At 41.1% G+C, this 24,361-nt stretch overlaps 1 protein-coding gene across 2 annotated transcripts; it reads right to left on the reverse strand.

Annotated features, from left to right (window-relative positions):
• Nucleotides 1-1,920: 1,920 nt before the first annotated feature.
• kmt2bb (lysine (K)-specific methyltransferase 2Bb) lies at nucleotides 1,921-23,341 on the reverse strand. 2 transcript variants are annotated; one of them, XM_029503839.1, is made up of 36 exons: nucleotides 23,014-23,341; nucleotides 21,323-21,401; nucleotides 17,575-21,153; nucleotides 17,261-17,442; nucleotides 16,969-17,088; nucleotides 16,553-16,739; nucleotides 15,954-16,185; nucleotides 15,775-15,842; nucleotides 15,426-15,683; nucleotides 15,199-15,305; nucleotides 14,675-14,800; nucleotides 14,066-14,179; nucleotides 13,801-13,947; nucleotides 13,618-13,710; nucleotides 13,405-13,522; nucleotides 13,180-13,293; nucleotides 12,760-12,944; nucleotides 12,526-12,627; nucleotides 12,114-12,224; nucleotides 11,803-11,879; nucleotides 11,338-11,567; nucleotides 11,120-11,223; nucleotides 10,862-10,999; nucleotides 10,529-10,687; nucleotides 10,311-10,428; nucleotides 10,128-10,206; nucleotides 9,881-10,041; nucleotides 9,606-9,773; nucleotides 6,358-9,517; nucleotides 5,513-5,616; nucleotides 5,168-5,305; nucleotides 4,745-4,997; nucleotides 4,388-4,495; nucleotides 4,107-4,190; nucleotides 2,790-2,919; nucleotides 1,921-2,680 (listed from the first exon to the last, which is right to left on the reverse strand). In XM_029503839.1, the coding sequence occupies exons 1-36, from the start codon at nucleotides 23,317-23,319 to the stop codon at nucleotides 2,405-2,407; spliced, it is 11,715 nt and encodes a 3,904-aa protein (XP_029359699.1). In that variant the 5' UTR covers nucleotides 23,320-23,341; the 3' UTR covers nucleotides 1,921-2,404. The 2 variants fall into 2 exon arrangements, with proteins under 2 accessions (XP_029359699.1, XP_029359698.1); XM_029503838.1 differs by having other exon boundaries at nucleotides 22,990-23,341.
• Nucleotides 23,342-24,361: the final 1,020 nt, after the last annotated feature.

The raw sequence follows: 24,361 nt of genomic DNA on the forward strand, positions 1-24,361 counted from the left end.
AATAACCCTACCATATATATATATATATATATCTAAATAGATATATATATCTATCTATATATTTATTTATTTATATATGTGTGTATATATAACATACAGCTTTCTTAACAGATTCTGGGAGAGATGGTCATGATAACTTCAGGTTGTGACTAGTGCTTCATATCCTTCATTGCACGCACACACATACAGACAAACAAACACTCAATAACAGACACACAGGCTCTGCAGGACATTAAAATCAAGCTACTCTCAAATTATCATCCTCTCTTTTTGCATCAGTATTCCCAAACATCTGTCTAAACAGCTGAGGTAGAATCCTTGCAAGGAGTTGGGAGTGATTCTGCTCTTGTTGTCAGCTAGGTGATTGACACATGTTAATCTGGGCTCCATCCCAATGATTGGACATGCAGGGGGGGAAAGGGGATAAAGAAAACATGTTGGAAACTTGCTGTAGTTATAAAGAACAGTGGAACAGTGTTGAAAGAACCCTCAAGGTGATCATGGGCTTGGAAAGACAAACAATACTCACTTTACTCCTCTGGCTGATTCTAAGACCGTCAGTAATATACCTTAACCAAAAAAAAAAAAAAAAAAACACAACACACACACAAAAAAAAAAAGGAAGAAAAGTCGAATAAAAATGATTTTTAAAAATACCTGCTTTAGGACAATTTGTCATAAAGGCTTAAATATACATGACATAACTGCCCAAAATGGAAATTCAAGTAAATTAGTGAAACCAAGGACATCTTTTGTAAACAATTAAAAAAAAAAAAAAGAAAGAAAGAAACATAAGTGGGAGATCTTCTAATACACAAGGACTGCCACCTTTTATACAAAGCACAACCTTTTACCATTAAAAGTTTAAATCAAAACATGAATAAATATACAATTTGAACAGTGTGTGTGAATTCAATTAGCCTCACCAATTACAGCACTGATCGTGGACTAAGAACAACTTTAAACATTATTTCAAAGGTGCTGAGTGCTTTCTCTCAGCTCTACTGCAGTCTGACATTTTTTTCTTTTGTCTTTTTCTTTTTTTGCTCAACAGCAACATCTAGGAAGTCCGTGCACTGAGCTCCGAACAAGCTTGGTGCAGCAGCTGAATGCTCAGTGGCAATACTTTATACCAGTGCCATCCCTGATTAAGAGATAAACTGTAGCTTTACAAAGCTAGTTTCACAAAGATGAAGAGAATTTGAATGTTTGATGGTTATTTCTGTGCAACTGTCAGGCAGCAAAGTCTTATTGCAATAGGAAATGCGCATCTGTCATGAGAGTAATAAAATATAGATTTAAAAAAAAAACAAAAAAACTAAAACATATTCACCATAACTCTTCATTTTGGCTTGGGTAGTGTTTGCTACATACACTGTACATCAAGACAAAAAAAAAAAATGTGTCTTGTTTCCGTCTTTATAAATGTGACACTACTGACTGAAAACGTTACATTGCAATAATCTATAGTTATAACTATGATTTCACACAGAAAAAGAAAGAAAGAAGAAATACAGCAGACCTTAAGTGTGAAAGCCAGCAGACACAATTTTTCCAATGACAGTAAGTACTGCTCGAGTGCATAAATTTAAGTTACATGATCTCAGCAGAGTGAATGAACAGCTGAACAATTCCTGATTCACAAGACATCTTAGTCCAATTAAAAACGCTGAAGCTTAGCACCATGGTTGTACTGTTAATTGTGTGGGGGGGGGGGGGAACGGAAAGATTATTAACAACATGACAAGAGCTAACCCTTAGATAGAACATACAATTAAAGGTTTGGGTGAATGTATGGCTCAAGAACTGACTTCGCCACTGCGCAGATGAGGCTATTGATGTTCCCATCAATGAAAAGTGGAGCATTCCTGATAACGTGTACAATAAAACGGCCACCCCCTCCTCAAAAAAAAAAAAAAAAAAAAAAAAAAAAAGACTAAAATGAATAAGGAATCCCCAAATGCTAGCTATAGGTTTTTCAGTAATGATTCAAACAGATAAGGCTTGGCGTGTGTAATAAAGAAATTCTGTTGGTGGTGATGGCATTAGATCCGGGAGCTGCTGATATATTTCCTCATACAAATATCCTGTTTTCCGGCCTCTACAATATTGACTGCTAGGGTGACTTTGCTGTGCCAGTTGTACAAATGAACTCCTCACAGGCAGATGGACCTTGTGAACACAAACCTCTCAAAAGTTAAATAATTTTCTGTGCAGGTTCTCTTACTCTTACTGTCCAATCCATAAAACATCATTTCTAACCAATTTTACTGACTGGTCTCATAGTGGCTAATTCCCTTGCTGTGTGGACTTGGCCTCCTCCTCCCCAAGCCCAATCCAGTGCCACCTTACTTTAAGGCTTACTAGTAAACAGGATCCTGCCCTTCGCATAGAAGGGAAAATCTCAGTTGAGGAAGCGTCGGCATCGTCGAGCCCCGCAGTTGCAGTTGAGTTTGTTGCTGGCATCTTCAATAGGGAACTTGTAGTCATAGGTGAGCTCCTCTCCCCTGTAGATCTTCCTTAGAGCAAAGATGACAATATGCTTCCGGCCTTCCACGTTGATCACTCGTGAGTAGCAGTTCGGTTCACAGGAGTGGTTGATGAATCTCGCTGCGTTGCCATGCATGGTTGCATCCACTACATCAAAGTCATCAATTCGGAACATGTAGCAGCCAATACCCTGCAAAGACAAAACAAAAACAACATTATTTATATGCTCCCAATGGGAAAACAAATTGGATAAATGAACTGCAGTGGAATACATTGGATAATAGAAAAAGTAGACCAACCTTGCCATCATAGTACTTCTCCCTTTTGTCAGTAAGCACTGAGCGGATGACAATGCCTGCATACTCGATAACCATCTCGCCTGCTTCAATGTTTCTCTTGCAGAACAGACCACGGCCATGGATAGCAGATCTAAAGCAGACACACAGGTTACAAAAACTAGCAGATCTGAACTATCATGGGAAAGATTACATTACCCATACTGAAGCACACAAATAAATACAGGGTTTTTTGCCACTTTTAATTAGAAATGATTGGCAGAAGTGTAGCCTTTGTGTGTTGTACCCTTGATGCAGTAATACAGCATACAGAAAACAAGGCTGTGACTAAAAGCAGTCCAGTCATTTGCTAGCTTGTTGTTTACACTAACTTTTTAAAAGGGTGCTCCCACTGCTGTAGTCTTGTGCCACAGCTGTTGTGCAGCTTAGTTTTGCTTTTATTTCCTGTGAATCTTACTCAAGCATTGAACATCTGGACAAAAGCTGTCCTTTGTGGCCAGAATAATCTGTTGTTATTGAAGAGACACCAGACGCCTCACTGCTTTGGCAGTTTGCTCCAGCTGTAGTTTTCATTTTGAAAGCATATAAGAATGACGAAATAACATTTGTTCAGTAATTATGACAAGACTTAAGCCATGTGACAGCAACTGTCACCTGGCTTAAATCTCCTGAATGTTATGTAGTTGCACTTAACTTTATATGTGTACTTTTGATGAATGGAGCAGCACAGTTAAGTGAACTTAGTTGGACGCTGGTTCATCTCACTCTTGACATAATGAAAATGCTGCCCTTTAACTACAATAACACTGGCTGAAGGAATTTATATCATTTCAAAAACAAAAACATTGTGGGTTTAACAACTGACAGCTGCTCCTTAATTTATGCATACTAAATGTATTCTGATCAGGATGCACTTTTTCGTTTTTCTTTGTATTATTATTTTTTACACGTCTGTTTTATTTTAATCATGTGAATGTATTATAAAATTTTGGCTTAAAGGATGTTAACTTGCTCCAAGCTGTTTCGGATGATCTTATAAATGGAATGCAAATGGATTGGATTTTGTTTCTTTAGCAAAGTGCTAGCTTTTATCATGACAAAATGTGTAAAAACAGGCATAGAATTTAAATCCAAAGAAGTCAGTGTGCAGCTTTCCCCTCCCCTAGATTCACATCTCCTTGCTGAGGATCTATTGTAACCAGACTTCCTGTAAACAGGACATTTTTAACTGACTACTTTGAAACGTTCTTCATTTGTGTAAAAAAATAACAAATGTCAATTTTTACAGTTGAATTGGTCCACATAAAATGCATTTCTGACCTGTAGACGCCAACAGCTTCCTTTGATGTTCGTTCCAGATGTCTAAAGCGCATAGCCATTGGCAACTCCAAACTTGTGGCACGTCTAAAAAATATAAACAGCTGGCATCATCAAACTGAAAAATGTAATTTGGCCATTTTTAAAAACATATTGTGTGTACAGCCTTCTTACTTTTTTTTTTTTTCTCAGAGAGCGGGTTTTCATATCATGATTAAATACAGAATTACTAAAAACAAAAAAGAAGAGATTTTAAGAAAAAAAATCTACAAATGAAGTCTGACCTTGTGGACTTCAAAAGAACCTCATCTTCTTCATCATCATAAGGCCCAATGTCAGGAAGCTGCCTATGCTGAGAAGCCAGGAAGTTAAAGATATCAAATGTGGATTTCCTGTTAAGAGAAAAAAGAAAGTAACATCAGGTCTAGATATATATCAATAAAGAAATTAAAAAGTCGATACTAGTTAATACTCCAATGTACCCAAACCTTAGTTCAATTAATGGACTAAAGAATAGAATTGACCAGAGAATTAAAATTGATCAAACTGTTTTTTGTTTCCATCCCTATTGTTTTGATTTTATATCTGTGCTGTCATTACAGCAGTGCAATCTGCTTTGACAATAATAACAACAGACATGCCTCAGATAGAGCTCTGATCTGGCACATCCACTTGGATTGACAGGCAAGTCGTCCTCTTGGCTGAAGAGTTTGAAAAAACGGAAGGCATGGCGCTGACAACGGTGAGCTCCTTGAAGTTGCTCCAGCAAGAACACAACTGCGTCATGAACCAGACCCAGCATCCGGGCACCAGTAAGTCTCTGAAAGGTAAGCGGTCTCAGCCTCTCGATTGCTCGTGCCTCCTGCACCCCGTCTATCACTGCTTTCCAAGCCACTGAAAGGGAGTTAAGAATAGGCATGTTATATGTATGCAGTTGACATAAATGGGTTAGGGTTAGGTTAACGACAAATACTATGTCACGAAACTACTGTTAATATTTTTTGTTGATTTTTTGGAGTTTTGAGGAAATTTCTCACATGTAAAGTTTTGAAATGTAGCCTTACCCTCAATACTGTCTGCCTCCACACTGAAACCATCATCACTGGTTATCTCAAATCTTAAGTGTGGCTGGTCTCTGTTGGTTGAACATTCTTCATCTTCTTCAGAGGGTTGTGACTCATCATCTGAGGGGGACGCAGCACCTAACGAAACAGTTTACACTTTCACCCTCATACTATTACTACTATGTTCATATCATTTACATTCCTATTACAATTCTTAAATGTTGCTGCAACATTTTCTGCAAAGTCAATGAACACAGCAACACATTAAGTTAGAATATCATATATGGCACATTTTTTTCCCAGTTCACAGAGATCATTCAATGAAGCATCTAAACTCAAGATTACCAGAGTATTTCTTCCAGTCAGTCAGGGTGCTATGTCCAACTGGTTCCCAGGTTCCCAATGGTTTGCCTTGTTCACCTCGAGACATGTAATCCCAAGGCTCAGAACTGAGAAAGATAAAAGTATATTTTTCAAAAACAACAGACATAGACACATTTCTTATATTCCTACAATCACATTCAGTGTACTTGTGACACCTCTAGTACTATAATTAATTTCCCTGTCATCAGCCACTGCTAGCATCCTGTTCCAACACTGAATTAAAATTGCATGAAGTTTGGCCTGACGTCCAGACATTTGGGGTCAATGTCTGTCCATCTTTGGTTTAAAGTGGATTTATTAAGTCTTTAGGATATCTTTTGTTGCATCTAATATAACAAGTTGTTAGCAGCATGCAGTGAAGACTCATAATGAGGGGAAATTTACTAAGCAATTAAATAGATTATATTTTATATTTAAAATATATGGCATCTTGCCATGGCAAAGGGAAACATTGATTTCCTATCTTATCTAACATTTAGCTTTCTGGAACACAAAATGTATTCAGTGTCAAACTGATGACACTAAATGTATTTGAATGCATTTTCTTTCCATAAAGCTAAATGTCAGATGTTATACTAGATACTATACAGTTTCCAGATCCCACAATGGAAACATAAGACACTTGTGGTGCAACTCACTATAATTAAATTCAGAATGCGCTGCTGTTTTGCTTGCATCACCTATAAAAAGCAGGTTACATCTAATATTCTGTACACAACAATAAGTTACCTGTTAAACCCAATCTTTTAGATTTTATGTGAATAAAATGATTAGTTACATCTCTTTTTATGGTGAATAAGTCTTACCCTGTGCTATCAGAATCACTTATATTCTCTTCCTTTAGCTCATCCAGGTTCAGGACTTCTTTCACAGTTGGCGTCTTGATGCGGACTCCTGAAGCTCTGCTGGAGATGTTTTGGAAAGCCGGTCTGCGCTGCTCCTCATTTTCACTGATGGGTTCTGGCTGCAGAAAGTCAACTTTAGACTTCTTTGTGACAATACGATCTGAAAGTGAAGACACTCTCTTCATGCGGACATGGGTGCGAGGACGGGGTGCTGGAGGTGGAGCTGGAGCTGGAGCTGGTGTTGGTGGTGGAGATTGGGGTGACGCTGGGCGCTCTGGCTCAATTAATAGGCCCGGCGGTAAAACGAGTGATGAAGGGCTCATTGTTCGAAGTCCACTCCATTTGGGGGTGTAGTTACTTGCCATTGCCTGATTGATAATTGCTTGAGCACTTTCAGCAGGAGTCATGGTAAGATTCTTAGTTGATGGAGCAGCCTGGCCTGAGGACTTCGATGACTTGGATTTTTTGGATGTAGCAGACTCCTTTTTCTTCTTTGGTTTATTCAATTCTGGGGCAGATTCATCTTTTGATGTTTTTGCATGCTTCCTTGGCTTCTTAACATTACCGGATGCCACTGCACCATTGCTATTCTGAGTCAGCAGCTGCGTAATTGTGGTTGGATTTTGAACTGCAGGTGTAAGTGATGGAGGAACAGCTGTTGCAGCCACGTTAGCTCCGGGGGATGGTGCAGTCATGTTACCTGCTGCTGCTAGTGTGGCTGACAGTGCATTGCTTTGCAAAAGGCTTGCAATCTGAGTGACACAGTTATAGGAGGGAGAGTTGGGAGTGGGAAGCTGGAAAGTGTTGCTTTCTGGATTCTTTACAAAAATCTGTCCAAGGCGGTTCACCAGCAGGACATGCGGTGTAGGGTCCACGTTAGGACCCCCTACCTCTTTCACAGTAAGAATGGCATGACCAGGTAATGCCTGCGGTAAAATTGGCTGTTGGGGTTCTAAAGATGGCCTGGGAGTAGAAAAGTTAATGGAGATTGTGTGACCAGATGTCGCTTCTTTCTGCACTGACGAAGAGCTGTAGCCATTTAGGATCACAGGGGTTGAAGTGGTGTGAACTGCTGTAGGAGCTGTGGAACACTGTGCTGAAAGTCCAGAAAGCGATGGTATTGATGTGGAGGAGGAAACAATGGTGACAGCTGCAGAAACCAGTGGCTGTGTTTGTGTGGAGTAGATAGGTGAAGTGAGAGTTTCACAAGTTCCTGCCAGAGCACAGGTGCCTGATGTGGTTGATAGCACTGGATCATTTTGAGGGGCAACATTTTGCAGGGTTTGTGTCACATCTCCAACAGGATTGAGGGTTGTTAGCTTAGTAGACAGATGCTCCATGGATGGGAAGGTTGCTGACTCTTGTGTTACTGGCTGAAGTGTAATGCTTGTTAGAGGAGGCTGACTCAAACCTGGTAAGCAGGAGTACATCTGCAGGGAGTCTACAAGGCTTTGGGATGGGTTTTGAGTATCTGCAGATATTAAAGGGGAGGGCTGTAGAAGATCCAGCAAGGCACCCTGACTCCCTGTCTCAGCACTATCTGCTAGTGAGGGTTCCATTGTATTGCCTGTAAAGTGGTTCATTAACACAGTAGACCCCTCAGTTGATGTTACATAATGGCTGCTGCCAGACTCTGAATTCACGGGTTTGTAAGCTTCAGACGGTTGGGTCTCCAGTGGTGTTTCCTCTAGCAAAGGAACCATTTCGGTCAAATGGGGACTAGTATCACAAGTCTCAAGAACAAGTGGTGTTTCAGGGGCAAACCCTAAACTGGAACCCTGGAATAACCCCTCAGAATATGAGGTCTCAGGCACCTTTGTGAGTAAGTTAGGCAGAGCATCCTGAACAGGAATCGGAAGCACAGTCACCTGATTTACTAAAGGAGTGTCAGAGGTTTGTGGAGAAACAAATCTAATGTTGTCATTTGACTGACAAGCATTAGAGGATTTCAGTGTATCTTGAGGTGAGTTGTCAGTTGGACTTTTGCTGATAACTGAAATAGTAACTGATGGAGAATCTGTGTGCTTATCATTGGATGAAGCATTGGGGAAGAGACTCTTAGTGTCCTCTGTGTCATTTGTATTTTCTGATTCCTGGACATCTTTATTATTTAGTTTTTTGGCTTGTATCCGTGCTTGAGCAGAACCCTCAGCTTTTTGAAGGCTTTCATCATTGGTCGCTATGCTTGCATCACTCTCTGTACCATCATCAACACCATCCAGCTGAGCCATAGGCCGTGAGGAAGGGGAGGAGGGAGACTTGGACAGATCTTTTGACCCGGGACGACTGACTATTGTCCGTGAGAAATCAAAATAGTGCTCCATATCATCATCCGAGGACGTGTTTCCCAAGTCATCCCTGGCTGAGGCTGCAGACCGTGGCAAATTGGCAACAAGGGTCTTTCTCTTGTGCACGTCTTGGGCTCTTCCCCAAAATTCCTCTTGATCATCTCCTTCAACTACTATCTGTCCACCACAGTTCATTGCTACACCTTCATTCAAGAGTGTCTCTTCAATCTCCAGCTCTGTCCTCATCTCTTGGCCCAGACTCACGCTGGGATCCTTGTGGAATGAACTGTATGGAAATTCCTCTTCATCCTTCTGCTGATCCAAGTCTCCCTGGGGTGATGTACCATTTGTTGGAGACACATCTTCAGGTTCTGGTGATGCTAAGAAGTTGTGCGGCACCTCAACTGAGTCTGACTGACTCAGATCAAATGATAATCGACTTCTGGGTAAATGCACTGATGAGGAGAACAACAAATTTGAAGAAGGAAAAGTTCCTGCACTGTCCTGCCAGGAAGACTGAGGAAAAAAGGTGGAGGTACAATGGGCCATTGTATTTCCAGGACATCGGACTGAGGAAGCACTTCTACCTCCAACAGGGCGCGATGATGGAGAGTTCATCAGATTATCTGGACCAAGTGGAAACAGAGGGGAAGTGGGAAGAGAAGATTTTCCAGCACGAAGGGTGATTGGCCCAGTCAACGGGCTGAGAGGAGGGGGTGACAAGTGACTGCGGAGGCCTGCTGTCTGTGAGTGCGGGCTGTGACGACGAGCCCTTCGGGTCTCCTCCAGATCACTTATGGTCAATATGTGGTGGGGTTTTGACTGGACTAATCCTAAATAGAAAACAGAAATCATCAAAGCATGAGACTGATTATTGCTCGATGAATAATCTTCCACAAAAACAGTTAGTATATCATTTACCTGGGGATGGCAGAGGTCGGGACATTCCTCCAGCTGGTCTTCTAGTTTGGGGATAACTGGGGATCTTTGGCCTTGCACCGTGATCTGATTTGGGGGGAGGTCCGTGGACAAAGCTGTCCTCTGTTGGTTGTTGGGATTCTGCTATATCAGTTTCTTGGGCTTCAGACTCTGAAGATTTATATGAACAAATTAATATTACGATTATTAATCAGCTTATACCAACATTAATCACTTTCCTGGGGTACTGTGGTAATTTTTCAGTGAGAAAAACACACCAGGCAGTGGACAGGGGCTGTGAGCGATGGTGTGATTGTCTCCTTGGTCGGGCATCTCCTCAACAGGTTTCTCAGGAACAATGGGCCGAACCTCCCGGACTGTACATGTGTATTTGCACCGGCGCAGTGGATTAATAGTACTCCAGTACCAACGAGAACACCTTAGGAAAGAAGGAGGAAAAAAAAGTTTTTAATTTCATGCTTCAAGCACACATTTATATTTCAAGAAGTGCAAAATTTAACTTACTGAAATCCCACAGGACACAGCTTTCCTTTGCTATCAGAAAGTTCTGTCAGAATGCCTAGCTTCTCTATCAGTAAGGAACCTTTCGAGAGGCAAACAATTATACCAAATATTAATATAGCATTAAGTCTATTGAGGTAAATGCTTGGAATAAAAGAGGTCATGAAATAAAAGAAAGACACTTACCAATCATCACATTGATCAATTCTGGTTCCAGTCCTGTCAAGAACTTTCTACGGAGGCTAATTCCCTCAAAGTCCACATACACCCTGCGGTTTACCTCAAATTCTTGACCGGTTATCATCTTGAAACAAAGGACAAGTCATAAATAAAAAACTCAAAACTTCAAATTTTTATAGTGTAACAAAACACATTAAGAGAAGAGTTGGACACTCAAAATTTACCCTGCCACTGATGAGATGTCTGTGCTTGTAGCAGTAGACCTTCTTATCATCCTGGAACACACAGTGACGGGAGCGGGCGCACATGAAGTGATAGTTGCTTTGACAAGATGTCAGGCAGCAGCCCACTGTTGCACCTGTCTGGTTGCAGCGCTCACATCGCTGAGATGGGGTTGGGTTGATAAGAGGAGAATGGCAGCATGTTAGACTTATTTGGTAACAGCATCAATCTAAAATATCAAGTCTGAAAGTAATCAAATTCAGATTTCTTATACATTGGAAATAAATCCATATGATTAAACTAAAGGTAAATATCTTCATAGACTAGGAACCAACCATGAGGCGCCCCCTTGTGACAGCACTGTGGACATGTAACAGAGAGCCATTGTCCTCTTCAAACACCTCAGCTGACCACAGGCAACAGTTGACGTGTGCCCACTCATTCTGCCCCAAGTAGAGCAGCCTCCCTGCCTCCTATGGCACAAGACCGAAAAAAAAACAAAACATGTGAACCCACATATCAAAAATGTACATCTGGTATCTAAAAGCAGTTTTATTATATATCGATCATTTTCATATTACCAAATCACTTACATTAGGTTTGAGGTCTCCGTATTTCTGACACAAAGAACACTGTCTCTCATCATCTTTAGACCATCCAGTGTCTAGATCAGCTTTTGAAAGCCGTCCCCTTTTCCCTGTATAAATGTGCAAAAGGAAGAAGTTGAAGGCCCAAATATTTTGCAAGAATTAAAAAATTTTTAAAAAGTGGTGACCGATTTGATGAACATCTATCCTCTTGATAGCATTACCTTTAAATTTGAGCCTGACAGCCCTGCTACCTTTAAAGTGGTTCTGGCTCATTGGGTCCCCAGACATTGGAGAAACTGCCTCCTCTTCCTTTACATCTAAGCTCTGTTCGTTGTCCTCCTGCACAAGCCCTAGTGGGGCCCTGGACAAGAGGTCCTCCCTCTCCCTCTCCTGCCACTGAGCGTAAACATGCTCTGTTGTTGGAGGATGAACAGCATGGGACAACATTCCCCTATTAAAGAAAGAATGATTGAGTCAAAAATCTGATAAATATTTATTCCATGTGAGAGAAAAATAAATGAACACACATACTGAATGTATACAAGAAGGTATGTCATTGGCTAATTACATAACTATTATGTATTACTGTCTTCAGTATTAAAGCTTCCTGGGTGTTCAAATTATAATTCCATGTGTTATTCATATATGTATGCAAAAAATATCTCTGCATATAAACAATTACTCACATAGGCAAGTCTTTGGTACAAGGGTTCCACACCTTTGGATCTTGGCTGTTGAACCAATTAAATACCTCCTCAAGGAGCTAAGGAGAAAAATCACATCAGTCAACTATGAATGATCATGCATTTGTAAAACAATTACATGACTTCACTTTCGAAACCACCATTAGCATACGGCGTATGAATAAAAGGGAAAATATTGCACACGTATTTGGGAAATTTTTTCAGTAATCTCAGTACTGTAAGGATCGCTTTGCATAAAAACAAAGAACACTGATTAAGTGAAAAAGTAGTAAGGTTCCAAAAGTTTACACCACCTTTAAGTAGTAAGAGCGTGCCAGGGCAGTCGGTCTTCGCTCCTCTGGAAGATCATCTTCTTGCTCAAGTCTCTTTCTCACCACCTGAACCACATCTTCATGGAACATTTTCTGTTAAAAAAAAATTAAAAATTTGGGTTCATATTAGGTTCATATCTGTGCCCCCATACCACATTATAGGGATAGCTCACTCTTAGGAGCATTCCTAATAGACAGTTTTAGACTGCCACAGTAAAAAAATAAATCAGATATTATTTTTGAACTGTTTTAACATTTTGGGGTGAGTACACAACTGAAAGTCTCAGAAGATAGCTCAATTTCAAATAAATAAATTACTGTCCATTAAGTCTCATACAAGTTAACACTGTGGTACTCAAGTATTCAGCCACTAAATAACAGGTTGCATACTCACCAACGTCGTATAAAGGCCCTTGTCAAATTTCTTTCCTACAGCTCGGAGGTCACAGGCTGGCTGTCCCTCTATTCCACTGTCCGGATCAACCAACCTTTCACACTGCAGCAGAAACCACATCGTATTTACCCTGATGTATTTCATGTATTCTTTAAATTTTGCAAGCACTCTAACTTAAATACACTATGTAACATCCTTTTTTTTAACATGATACATTTGAATGTGGAGTCTTACCTGTGAACAGGTCACAAGGTGCTGTGTGAGGGTAGAGGAAAGCAAACAAGCTAGAACCTTCTCCACTCCAGCCCTGAGCTCGATGTAGAGCAGCTCTCTCCAGGCACTGGGCTGGGTCACACTGCATGGGCGACATGAATAGACTACACTCTCTGGAAGGCTGGACAGGATCTCATACAGCTCATCTGAAATAGTTTTAGAATAGGAGGAGGAGTTTAGTGTTGGGAGGAGAATTCTTCATCTACTGCATCCACAGTGAAACATGGTTGTGAAACAAATGTGTGGTCAGAGAATAAAAGTTCAAAGTACTTAGCAAATCAAATAACCATCATAACAAAGTTACACCAAGGCACTTTATAAAGAGGGGATGTTTAGACCAAACTTTTTAAAGATCCCCAATACACGTAGTGTAAAAATTACCAGTTAGATCTTCACACTTGGCATGTACCCAGTGGTTACAGGTGCCACACTGCATCATCTGACTGTCATAGTCATTGTCCTCATAGCATTTAAAGCAGATTGGACAGTAGTTACCTTGTGAGAGAAAATAGATACAGATGTTTGGTATCAACCCACATTGAAAATGTAGATAGATAATTTATATCATCAGATAAATGTACTGCCAAGATTAAAGTGTCCACCCACCCTGTTCATAGAGTGTTGAACAGTCTGGACAGAGGCCTTTGTCATGGTTCCAGTCAGAATCCCAACTCCTACCTGGTGTGACTCCACAACTTTTACACCTGATGCATGTCATGCAAATCTGCACAAAGATCATCATATTAGCACTGGCAACCAATATTTTACTACTCCAGCGTGGTAACAGTTAACATACACTTCTTTGTTATGAGAACATACCCAGGCCTTTCTCTTCTTATTTTGTTTAGGGTAGTTGGGGCCCAGACAGGAAGCATGGTAACAGTTCTGGCAACGTTCACACTCCAATAAAGGCTGTGGAGACATGAAAAATGTAATGTTTACTGACTAAACTGCCAAACTAATAATAAAATAACAAAACAGACAAAATTCCTTGGTCTGTACCTTTGAGGGCTTGTTTTTCCTGCCACACACATGGCAGAACTTGCAGCGACGACAGCACCAGTTTTCCTTGTTCTCCTCAGAGGGACGCTCTGCTGGCTCAAGGCAAAACTGGTGGAAGGGCTCACAGCACACTTGGCAATATAGCATCTGAAAGCGATTCACATAAAGAGAAAAACCCTCTTTAATATTTCATCTATGTACAATAAAACTGTAGGAATCTGGGCAACTGTATACAAAATTGAAGTTATTATAATAGCAAACTTACATCATGTTGCCCTTTACTGGCACAAAGGAAGCAGACGTAGGGTGGCATGAGTGGTGCAGAGGTAAGTATACTTAAACCACCCATATTCCAGACGTTCTCTAAAGTACAGTCCTCCTTAAAAACAACATAGTAACAGATGTGAGGATACTCTTGATAGTAGCTGCATAATTATGCTGAGCATCAACCATTAAAATAATAATAAGACACTTATACAGAAGTTTTTACATCGTATTGTCTCAGTTATGATTTAGCAGTGGGTTGGCTGTGAGCATGGTAGATTTAAATGTCACACTCAAGAGTTAAGGTCACCTGAAAGATTTGAATATTCTTGACTTCTCATGGGGAAAAAAAAAAAAATCTATTTGCAGAAATTACAACATAAGACATTTGATGTAGTTATCTGAGATTGATACAACTAATGTCATATATAAAATAACATAAAAATATTTTAGCACAAATTATCTTAAATGAAATGGCCGCTTTGTTCTCATGAGTGGCACTGAACGGAAAGTCAACTATGCCTTTTCAATATCCGTCCTTCCCTGAAATCTAACTCCGTGATTTTTTCCTCACACACACACAAATAAATAATACACAAAAGAGACCTACCTTAAAGTCAACCCTGATTTTGTGAGTAGGTTTAGAAGACTCAACATCTCTCTGTTCAAATCCATGGGCCAAAGCTGCCAGGACACTGGGGGGCGTCTGCTCCATGGGAACCTGAGGTGTCTGACCCTAAAAGATGAGTACAAGTTAAATGTGGGTTAAATGTTGATATAATCTTTGATTAATAAACTTCAGTGCAAATATATCGAAATGTGGTTCGTGGTGAGGGTCTTGCAGCTGCTGCTTTCTCTGGCATTATCCCATTAACAAAAACCACTACCACTATACTATGGAGACAGTGCAGGCCCCACAGCATTAAAAAAAGAAGGATTGGCTGGGGAGAAAAGAAACAAAACTGCCATTCAGGGCAACTGGTAGTGCAGACATTTCTTCTTTCTCCAACAAACCCTTTGAAACACTTTATCGGTCTTTCCCACCTTCCTGCAGATCGGATGACACTTATTGTGCATCAGTGCAGAACAAAAGCACAAAATCTCCACAAAGTAAGCATTTTAAGTATTACACACCTTTTCAGGTTTACGTCGAGCAGGTGGTACGCGGTGTGAACTGGACTTTCGATGCCTGACTTCTTCATCTGAAATGTCTCCAAGGAATCCATCCAACGATACAAAATCTTGAGAGAACAAGAAAAAAAATGGTTAATTGCTGGAAGACAAATCACAAGCATTATATTTCCACAAACAAACCCACTATAACTTGCTACTACTCTATCTCCTCTTGAATCTTAATTCACCTTGACTGAAACGGTGTCCAGTGCCCCTTCTCCTTGCTGGCGAGGCAGAGCTTGAAATGGCCTTGTCATCTAGATCTGAGTCATAGTCCACCAGGTCAAAGTAGACGCGGGGTTTCACAACTCGCTTTGGCTGTTTCCTTACTGACGGGCTGTGGTCTTCGGCCAGGAGACCAGATGGTGAGTCTGCAGTGCCCTCATTCCCCTCATCATTACTTGAATGACCTCCACTAAAAGAGGATCGCCGTCGTTTGGAAGCACCTTAAAAGAAATCAGCAAGAGCATGTTGTTGACACAGAGTAGATGGAAGTATACCAGCAACAGAAGCTTCCATACTGAAGCTAAGACTCACCTTTAGGTGCTGTTCTTCCACTGAGCCTGCGTGCTTTCCTTTCTTCAATCTGATCACATCTCTTATACCTTTTGAAAATAAATAAATAAATAAACTTTTTTTTTTTTTTTTAAACTGACTTTTGAACATATTGCTGTCTTCCTTCACAGCTCATAATCCGTATTTATATATCAACTTACACACAACATTGCCGTTTGGTATTGGGACCACCAAACTTGGGCTTGTCTAGGCAGTTCATGCACTTGCCACAGTCTTCCTCATGGTTGCAGCCTTTGCATATTCCGCATCTCCGGGATCGGTAGCCAAAAGGTCCAAGTCCTTTCCTTTTCACAAAATTTGGCGGCTTCTTGACCTTGGTGACCTTTGGATCTGACAGGCTAGGACTGTCTGATTCTGAAGGAGAGCCAACATCTGCAAAAATAAAAGAATTGGATACTAGTAGACACCACACTTTCTCTTTAACTGTTTATTTTTTATGAATTACTCATTCATTAATTTTGCTTTGTAAATAGTATTACACCATTGTAACAGATAAAGTATTTAGCAGACTAAAATAACAACGGTAAAATTATTCACTTTAACGCTGGTGCACTGGTTATTGAATTATTCCAGTTCCTTATACACAAGATTGAAAAGTCTTCAAATAAGTCTTGTTTTAACAGGGACCAATATGAAACCCCCTCCGTTCTCTCTCAGGAGTGGGAAGCTAAAATTAGCGGTTATCACTTTAATGTCACAAGAAATTTTAAAGGCATTTTTGAGTTTAGGTCACATCTACCTTTAGTGACAGCTGTTGGGGAAATGCCACTTCTTTCATGCAGAGGTAAGGCGCTGAGTCTGGGAATGTCATCTGGAACCACCGCTCGAGGCTGCCCCAGCACCACAGATGCTGCACGACATACGTGCTTGATTCGTGGACCTCCTGCTCTGCGGAACTCCTGGCACAGCGGGGAGATGAGCTGAGGCTGGGGAGGACGATGAAGCAAAACAGAACAAATACTGATGTAAAGAGACAGAGGGAATTCATTTTTTCTCAAAACTGAATCACAAATGAAAAATGTTAGTATTATACACTATGCAGGGAAATATTTCTTTTGCAAAATTTGACTACAGTAGATTAAACTGGAAAGTTTAAATCAGGGCTAGAAACAAGATCCATGGATTGAAAATAAGAGTACTGATTTGTTTGGTTACCTGTCCTTGAGGTGGCTCTGTCTTGACTGGAATGTCAACATCAGGCTGAGCCCTCTCCTTCCTCCTTTGTCTCTTAGCAGTTAGTTCTCGAGACCTGGCACCACTCGGGCCAGTTAACAGCTAGAGGGTTTATAGACAAAAACAAGCTTCATGAATGCCCCAGAAAACTAGAAAATCACTGTGTCGATACTACTCAACATGTTTTTTTATTTTTATTTTATTAACAGACATAATAATGACGAATTTTAACTTAAAATAGATAAAAATGTCCTTGTGTGGATCAAGTCCTTACCCCCGATGACTTAAGCTGTTTCTGCTGGTCAATTTTAATGAGCTGGACCTTGGCTTTCCTGAGGAGATTGAACATTCTTCTGTTTGCTCCAGTGAGGCGTGCTCTTTGTGAAGCTCCCCTCTCCACAGGTAAAGGGTAATCTCCTTCACCTGTGCCTGACTTCTGCTCTGGCTGTAGCTCTCCTGTAAACGTAAAGTAATATATGCCGATATCTGGTCCACTATGACGTCTGGCCTTCAAGGTTGCATAATTAATGAAGCAAAAGTTGTTCACTTAGCATTATATAATATTATGCTTTTAAAAACTGTACTTACCTGAGTGAAGTTGGACATCCTTGCCTGCCAAATCCTCCTGTTTACTCTGCTGAAACACGAGGGACTTGGAGTTCATAGTCCGAACACACACCGAAACCTTTCTCACCACACCAGGAGTGTCAAGGTCTTCGATCTTGAGCTTAGACTTGTCCTTCTCTATATTTGGATCTCTTTGTCTAAGGCTGATGCTCATGGCCTCATCATCAAGTCCTTCTGCTAGATCAATGGGGGGCTGAGGAGGTTTAGCTGTGCTATCCATGTCTGTTGTATTTCTGCTTTTGGGAAGTACTGTGTGAATCTTCTTTTGCCTTTGATAAATCTTGAGGTGAGCCGTTTGCTTATGAAACTTAGGAAAGCTTTTCTTTTTCTGGACATCCAGGAGCTCAGTAGATACTTCTGTGGGCTTATCAACTGGTGTAGACAAAAACAGATCCTCACATTTGTTCTCTGGAGTGTTGTCCAGTGTATATACTTCCTCCCTAGGCTCTTCTGGTAATTCCCATCCGAAAGTAGAGTTTTTTAGAAGAGACCTTTTCTTTTCACTTTTGCCACATTTTCTCTCAGAAAATAAACTGTCAGCAATATCAATGTTGTCCTCCAAGTCCTGGGCTGAAAACAGATCAACATCCAGTTGAGCTTCACTCAATATGTCGTCCTCATCAACTGGCAGGATAGGAGATATCGCTCTGCCTGTCCCATCATCTCTCCTCTTTCCTGGTCGTATTTGGAGGCCCAGCTGTACACCCTTCTTTGGAGAGTTTCTTCGAGGCAATACAGACATTCCAACATCATCCATAAACCGTTGAGGAGTCTTGATGACACGTGAGGATCTGGCACTCACAACAGGCATAATGAAGTGCTTTATGTTTTTTACAAACTTTGATCTACCAGGTGGGGTGTCTATAACGTCTGCCTGTCCTCCATCAACCAACGTGTCTGTTTCTTCCTGCTTCAAACCATCTTTTTCAAGACCTATTTCTATCAGCTTCGAAATGATTTTAGATTGTGTTTTTGGCCTTTTAGACTCAAAAAACTCAAGGCCTGACTGTGTCTTTTTGTACTTTTTATGTACTCCAATAAGTGTGGAGGTCGGGGTTGGGGATTGTGATTGGGCTGGGGCCGGGGCCGGGCTTGTAGCTGGGGCTGGGGCTGGGCTGGCAGCTGCCACTGGGGTGGATAAGATGGTATCCTCTTCAACAATTTCCTGACTCTCCGATATATTCAGTGGCGCAAACTTCCCATCTCTGCTCCTGTGCCTGTGTTTCTGACGCTGTCCAATTAAATTCTTCCGCCTCTTTTTTCCTTTTTTAAGAGATTTAGTTTGTAGGCACAATCCTTCTGAAGCACCTTCAGCTTGACTTTCTGACACCAAAGACTGTTGACTATCTATCAACTGAATGTCTGTTTCCTCTTTTACTGGTGGTTGTATCTGCTCTGAGACAGTGTCCTGTTTTGCCTCTGACTGGGGGCAGTCTACTGTTTCTGGCTGAGTTACCTCTATTACTAAAGGCTGAGTATGCTCCTTTGGTACAGACTCTGTGTTAGTAGCTTCAACTGTAGCCACTTCTGTGTCGACAGCACTTTGGGGGGAGGCAACAGTCTTCTTTAGAGGAGACTTCTTTTTCCCTAATTTATTATTTCTACATCTTCTAGGTTTGGAAGGCACAGGCAATAGTTTGGCCTCTTCGAGCTGTGTTTCAATTTCTTTCTCCTTCTGTGGAGAAGATTCAACTGGCACCTGTGGGGGATCATCAGCGACCTTTGATGAGGAATCACTGTCAGGAACTTCAGTGGAGCTTATACTTGTCACCTGTGGAGGTTCCTCAGCCAAAACCTGATAAGAGTTTTCAGGAAGAACATGTGAGCTGGAATCTTCAGTTGAAACCTGAGATGAATCTTCAACATGCGTCTGCGGAGTATCTTCACCCTGTGGACTAGTCCTCGCTCTCCGTTTCTGCATGGTCACTGGCTTCTGAATGACAGACTTTATTTGTGGTGAGTCAAGGCTTGATGTCCTCCGCCTCAGCCTCCTAGCTGGTGTGACTTCAGCTTCCAGAGATGCTGACTGGTCCTCTTTAACTTCATTTGCATCTCTCAGAACATCCTCCTTTTTTTCAGGCACAGGACTAACCTGCTGAATTAAAAAGGATGGCTTTGAACTTTTATGTTTACCAGGAGATGAGACCTTTTTAATCTGAAGAGGTGGGACCACTTTCCCGCAATCTGTTTTATTGATTTCTGTTGGAGGTGTTTCAGTTACGTGTTCCACTTCAACTTCTGCTTGTGAAGTGGACTTTTCCTCAGATAACACATCAGCATTGTTTTGGGAACAATCATTATCATCCACGCTTTTACTCTCTTGTGGGGTTGAGTTATCCGGTTTTGATTTGTTATCTATGACATTCAAACTCTTGTCACAAGACGTGGACTGATCCACTTCACTCACAGTCTTCTCTACTACATTGACAGTGTTTTCAGAGTTACAAGCTTGGGTTACTCCTTTAACCAATGATAATGTCCAAATAAATTTTCTCCGTTTTTTCTTTCGAGTCGAATTCTTCCCACTGGCCTGTGCATCGTACTTTGGGTTTCTGATCCGCATCAACTTTAAACTTGGGACCACCGTGTCCTCTTTTTCTCGAGGCAATTTTTCACTTGGCTGTACAGCCAACTTGTCAGTCTCTGTGCATGATGGACTGTCATTTTGTGGCACGGTAACATCCTTCTTCAGCCTCTTGCTTTGCCTTCGTCTCTCACCTCTCAACAATGGTTTGGCTTCAACTGTTTTAGAAACTTCTGATTTTGACTCTGCCAGAATGTTGTCACCTTTGCTCAGGCCCTCAGGCTCAACTACACTGTCTGAGACACTTTTCGAGAGCGGGTTAGTGACTCTATTGCTTCTACGAATCACTACTTGATTAACTTCAGAACTTTGCTCTGTGGCATTTTCCTTGTGATTTAACTTCTTTGCATTTGTTTTTGGCTCTTCAGTCACACTCTCCTTTACCACATCAAGTCTATCGACTGATTTTCTCTCTTTAGATTTTTGGTCACTGACCACAACTTTGGCGCTAGTCTGGCAGACAGGCTCTGTTGTCTTTGAAGCAGATCTTCCGCGCCTTCTTGTAGGTGCAGTCCCCCCTCCCTTATCTTCTGTGCCATGTTTATCCTCTTGTGGTTCATTTTTTAATTTGACATGAGCGCTTGAAATCTCGTCACCCTGAATGTCCTTGGTTTTAGGCTGATCCTCAACTCCTTTTATCTTCAACTTCTTCACAGATTTTTTATTAGGCTCCTTTACAGTTTTCATTTTCTTTTTGGCCACCAACTTTATAGTAATCCTTGGCGCTGCTGATGAGGCACCGCTTTTAGTGGACTGCCGATCCATAGTGTTTTTTCCTTTCAAACTTTTCCGGCAATCCTTTACAGGTTCTGCTTCGGGACATAATCCATGAACTTCATCCAATGATTTTACATCTTTTGATGCTGGATCAGATGTGGTAATAGCTGCCTCCACTGCTGCGGTTTTAAGAGGTACCTTCTCACTTTGTCGTTTGGATTTTGTGTTGACAGCATCACCTACAAAACAAAGACACATTAAGTATCGCAAAAAACATAGATCCTGCACTAGGTGCAAAAGCATCAGAGGAAACAAACCTCTTTTATGCTGTACAACATATTTAATCCAACAGGTTTTGCATAAATTATACCAAATTCACCATTCCATGCATTGACATGTTTTCTTTACCTTTAGAAGGGTTTTGTCGGGACCATACAGGCCCTTTGGAGGTTTTTCTCTCAGCTTCAAATCCTCTGAAGTCATCCCCCTTGAAAAATACATACCAGTTAGTTGATGCTTAAAAGCAAGTTAACCCCCCTTCTCCTAGATGCTACTTTACTGGAATAAGCGTGTTAAATAGCATTCATTTTAATTTCCAGATCATACAACATTAATTACATCACGAACACAGACCATGTTAACTGGGATACAGTTGGTCTAAAAGTCTGTGATTACTTTTGCATCTAGTTTAGTAAAAAGGGGTCACAGACTTTTAACCCTGCTGTACAATTGGGTACATCCTCTGAATATTCATTATGAAGAAATAATTACTGTTTAACGCACCAAACATTGCATCACAATACCAATCAAAGCAAAATGGTTGCTCTAATAATAATAGTGAAAGTACCACAGATAAAACACAACATGGCTTTTGCTTAAGATTTTAAAATAATGATGTCAATGACAGAAAATATAATGTGTCCTCATTGTTCCACATTCAAACAAGCAATTCATCTAAAATGCAATATATAAAACAGTAATAAGGTCTGCATTGGTAGAAATCAAATATGCATTTGCTGTTTGGAGGGGAACTCTCTTAACTTTTCATAATGCGTGTATGTTTATAGTATGATCAGAGGTCTTGTATAAATCACGCTTCGGTAGTAAGGATCCGTCACCACAACTCCGATAAAAACTGCAGGGGAAGGCGGGTCAGTAATTACCATAAACTGTGAGCACTTTGAATCTTGCCCATGTTTGCAGCGGTGCCTGGAAAGCCTACAAATAAATCTGCTGGTGTGAACGAGCGCGTTAACGATGGCACGCGTGTGTAAAGGGGCTTTCGGTTGTAACAACATGAGTCTAACTGGTTTTGGCACACTTCTGCACCTCCATTTAAACCTGTCGTGTATGCCAACATTAGCTTCACAGTTAGCCGTCCCCTTCTCTCGAAAGTATTGAATCTCTCGCCTGCCTGCAGAAGAGCTACTTAGACAAAATCGATTTTTTTTTTTATCCGGGTGTTTACATCTCAATTACGTTACGCAGATGTGTTGCAGTCAATTGTGTCTTATTTAAACTAGATAGCCAAACAACTCTACGCGCATCTGTACAGAGTATTAAAGCAGAGCAGTTAGCCTTTAGCCGCTGTGCAGTTTACAGCGGCACTAGCCTTCCCCTTCTTTGTGTCCGCTACGACTAGCTAGCTCCCTCTACGGCCCGATAAAGAGCGGGCCATAGATGGAAGAACTGCGGTGCCTGTTTACACATTGGCGTTCTCATTAAACGGCTTTTAAAAAACACCCCATACTGCTGCTCTCTATATATTATATTTTAACCTCTATGAGAGTCGCTGAAGGGACGGTGCTAATGCAGGTTGAAAGTGATCTGCTGCTTTGTTGAAGTGCTATAGTGTTGCGACTGTACATTAAATGTCATGGAAAGCTCCACTGTGCTAACGTTAGCTAGCATGTACTGTTAGCTTACCGAGCCCGATGCTAATGTTAACGTTAGCCTAGCAAAGAGATGTTGACATTTCTCCATGGCACTTATCAGCCACACTGCTGGGGACAGCACACATTCTTGCACATTTCACGAGCACACAAAATGTGAGAAGATGAAATAAAGATACTAACTCCTGAGTCGGTTTGGGACCTCACCTCTTCACTCCCACTAGAGCTGTATCCAGCCTGGCCAAGGATCTTGTGGCTCGCCTCTATCCCAAGTAAGCGCAAGTGAGACTGGTCTTCGTTTAACGACAGGACCAGGTTTGCGGGCCTTGGCCCTCCGTTAGTCACATCATCGGCTTCTAAGCCTGATCGTCCGAGTTGCCATCGCTTCTCGGAGCGCAAACGACTGCGTGACGACCAAGGCCGACCGGGGAAACGACCTCTGGCCGTAGCGGTTCCACCTTGGCCTCCTACGGCAGCCGCGGTTGCTGATCCGCATCCCGCTGCCGCCATCATTGCTTCAACAACAACACACACCGACGGCTAGCAGTTCGACGAGAAACAAGAGGGAAGGCGCGAGATGGGAGGGGGGAGCCGCAATGCTGCAAGGGAAAGTGAGTCTTTTCGGCGAGGCACCAGCGGGAGGTGAAGTGGGTCGACCTCTGGTGGTGGCTGTACGTCAAATCTGGAGAAAATTTAGAAAAGTAGTCTAAATATTTCATTCCAGGGTTCGCAACTTAATACTTCATTGATTGTTTTCATCTCCATTACGTTGAAGACATCTGACCTTAATTCACCAATCATCACTGATTAAGTTTCATATTTCGTAAACTTGTAATTGTCTGAAATACTGATAGACATCTTAAAGAACTAGATAGTTTTCAAATCTTATGTACGGGTAAATTGAATATGTGGGAAGTCACACTATTCAACATATTGTGAGTTAGCGCCTCATTTATTATAACATATCTGTTTTAATAAACTGTAAAAAGAAGGACGGTCTAATATTACATGGTAGAACAATGCAATGACAACCGTGCTGGAGCCTTTCATAAGGAACAATTTCTTTATTACCCCAAAGCGGTAGAAAAACATCAATCACAATAAACTATAATTAGAAAAGGATGATGAAGAGGAATACAAGATTCATTTGTGTTGTTTTGTGTAAAAGAGGTGAAATATTTTGCAGAATAAATTAGGAAAGGGGGAGCTCGAAGAGTAAAAATTATCGAGTAATTGTCAATTTTCGTTGTCTTCGTTGAACTCATATTGACAACGCGATACTCTATAATGTTTTTGTATTTGCCACTCACATTTTAGATTTACCCACAAACAAAGTATGTTCTTGGCACCAGGAGGCGATGCATGAGTAGTGTACTAATGACTAGTGTAAATATCATTTATCTTAAAAAATGCTAAATATTCATCTGGGGAACATATCGATCCCATTTTTTTTTACCTTTTTTTAAAGTGAAAACCCTTCTTTCATCTTTTACTCAGATTAAACGCAGTAACACAATATTCATACGTGACGCAGTGCGTAACAGTAGGTGGCGCT

This window comes from Echeneis naucrates, chromosome 6 (genome assembly GCF_900963305.1).
Source record: "Echeneis naucrates chromosome 6, fEcheNa1.1, whole genome shotgun sequence".
In the NCBI taxonomy this organism is placed as follows: Eukaryota; Metazoa; Chordata; class Actinopteri; order Carangiformes; family Echeneidae; genus Echeneis; species Echeneis naucrates.

Bases quoted from the DNA above. Each gene is read 5' to 3' on its own strand.
- kmt2bb (XM_029503838.1), bottom strand. From the start codon at position 23,319: ATGATGGCGGCAGCGGGATGCGGATCAGCAACCGCGGCTGCCGTAGGA. The intron at 17,443-17,574 runs GTAAGTACAGTT...TTACGTTTACAG, and splicing joins GGATGTCCAACTTCACTCAG to GAGAGCTACAGCCAGAGCAG. The intron at 15,306-15,425 runs GTGAATTAAGAT...TGTTCTCTCAAG, and splicing joins TGGACACCGTTTCAGTCAAG to ATTTTGTATCGTTGGATGGA.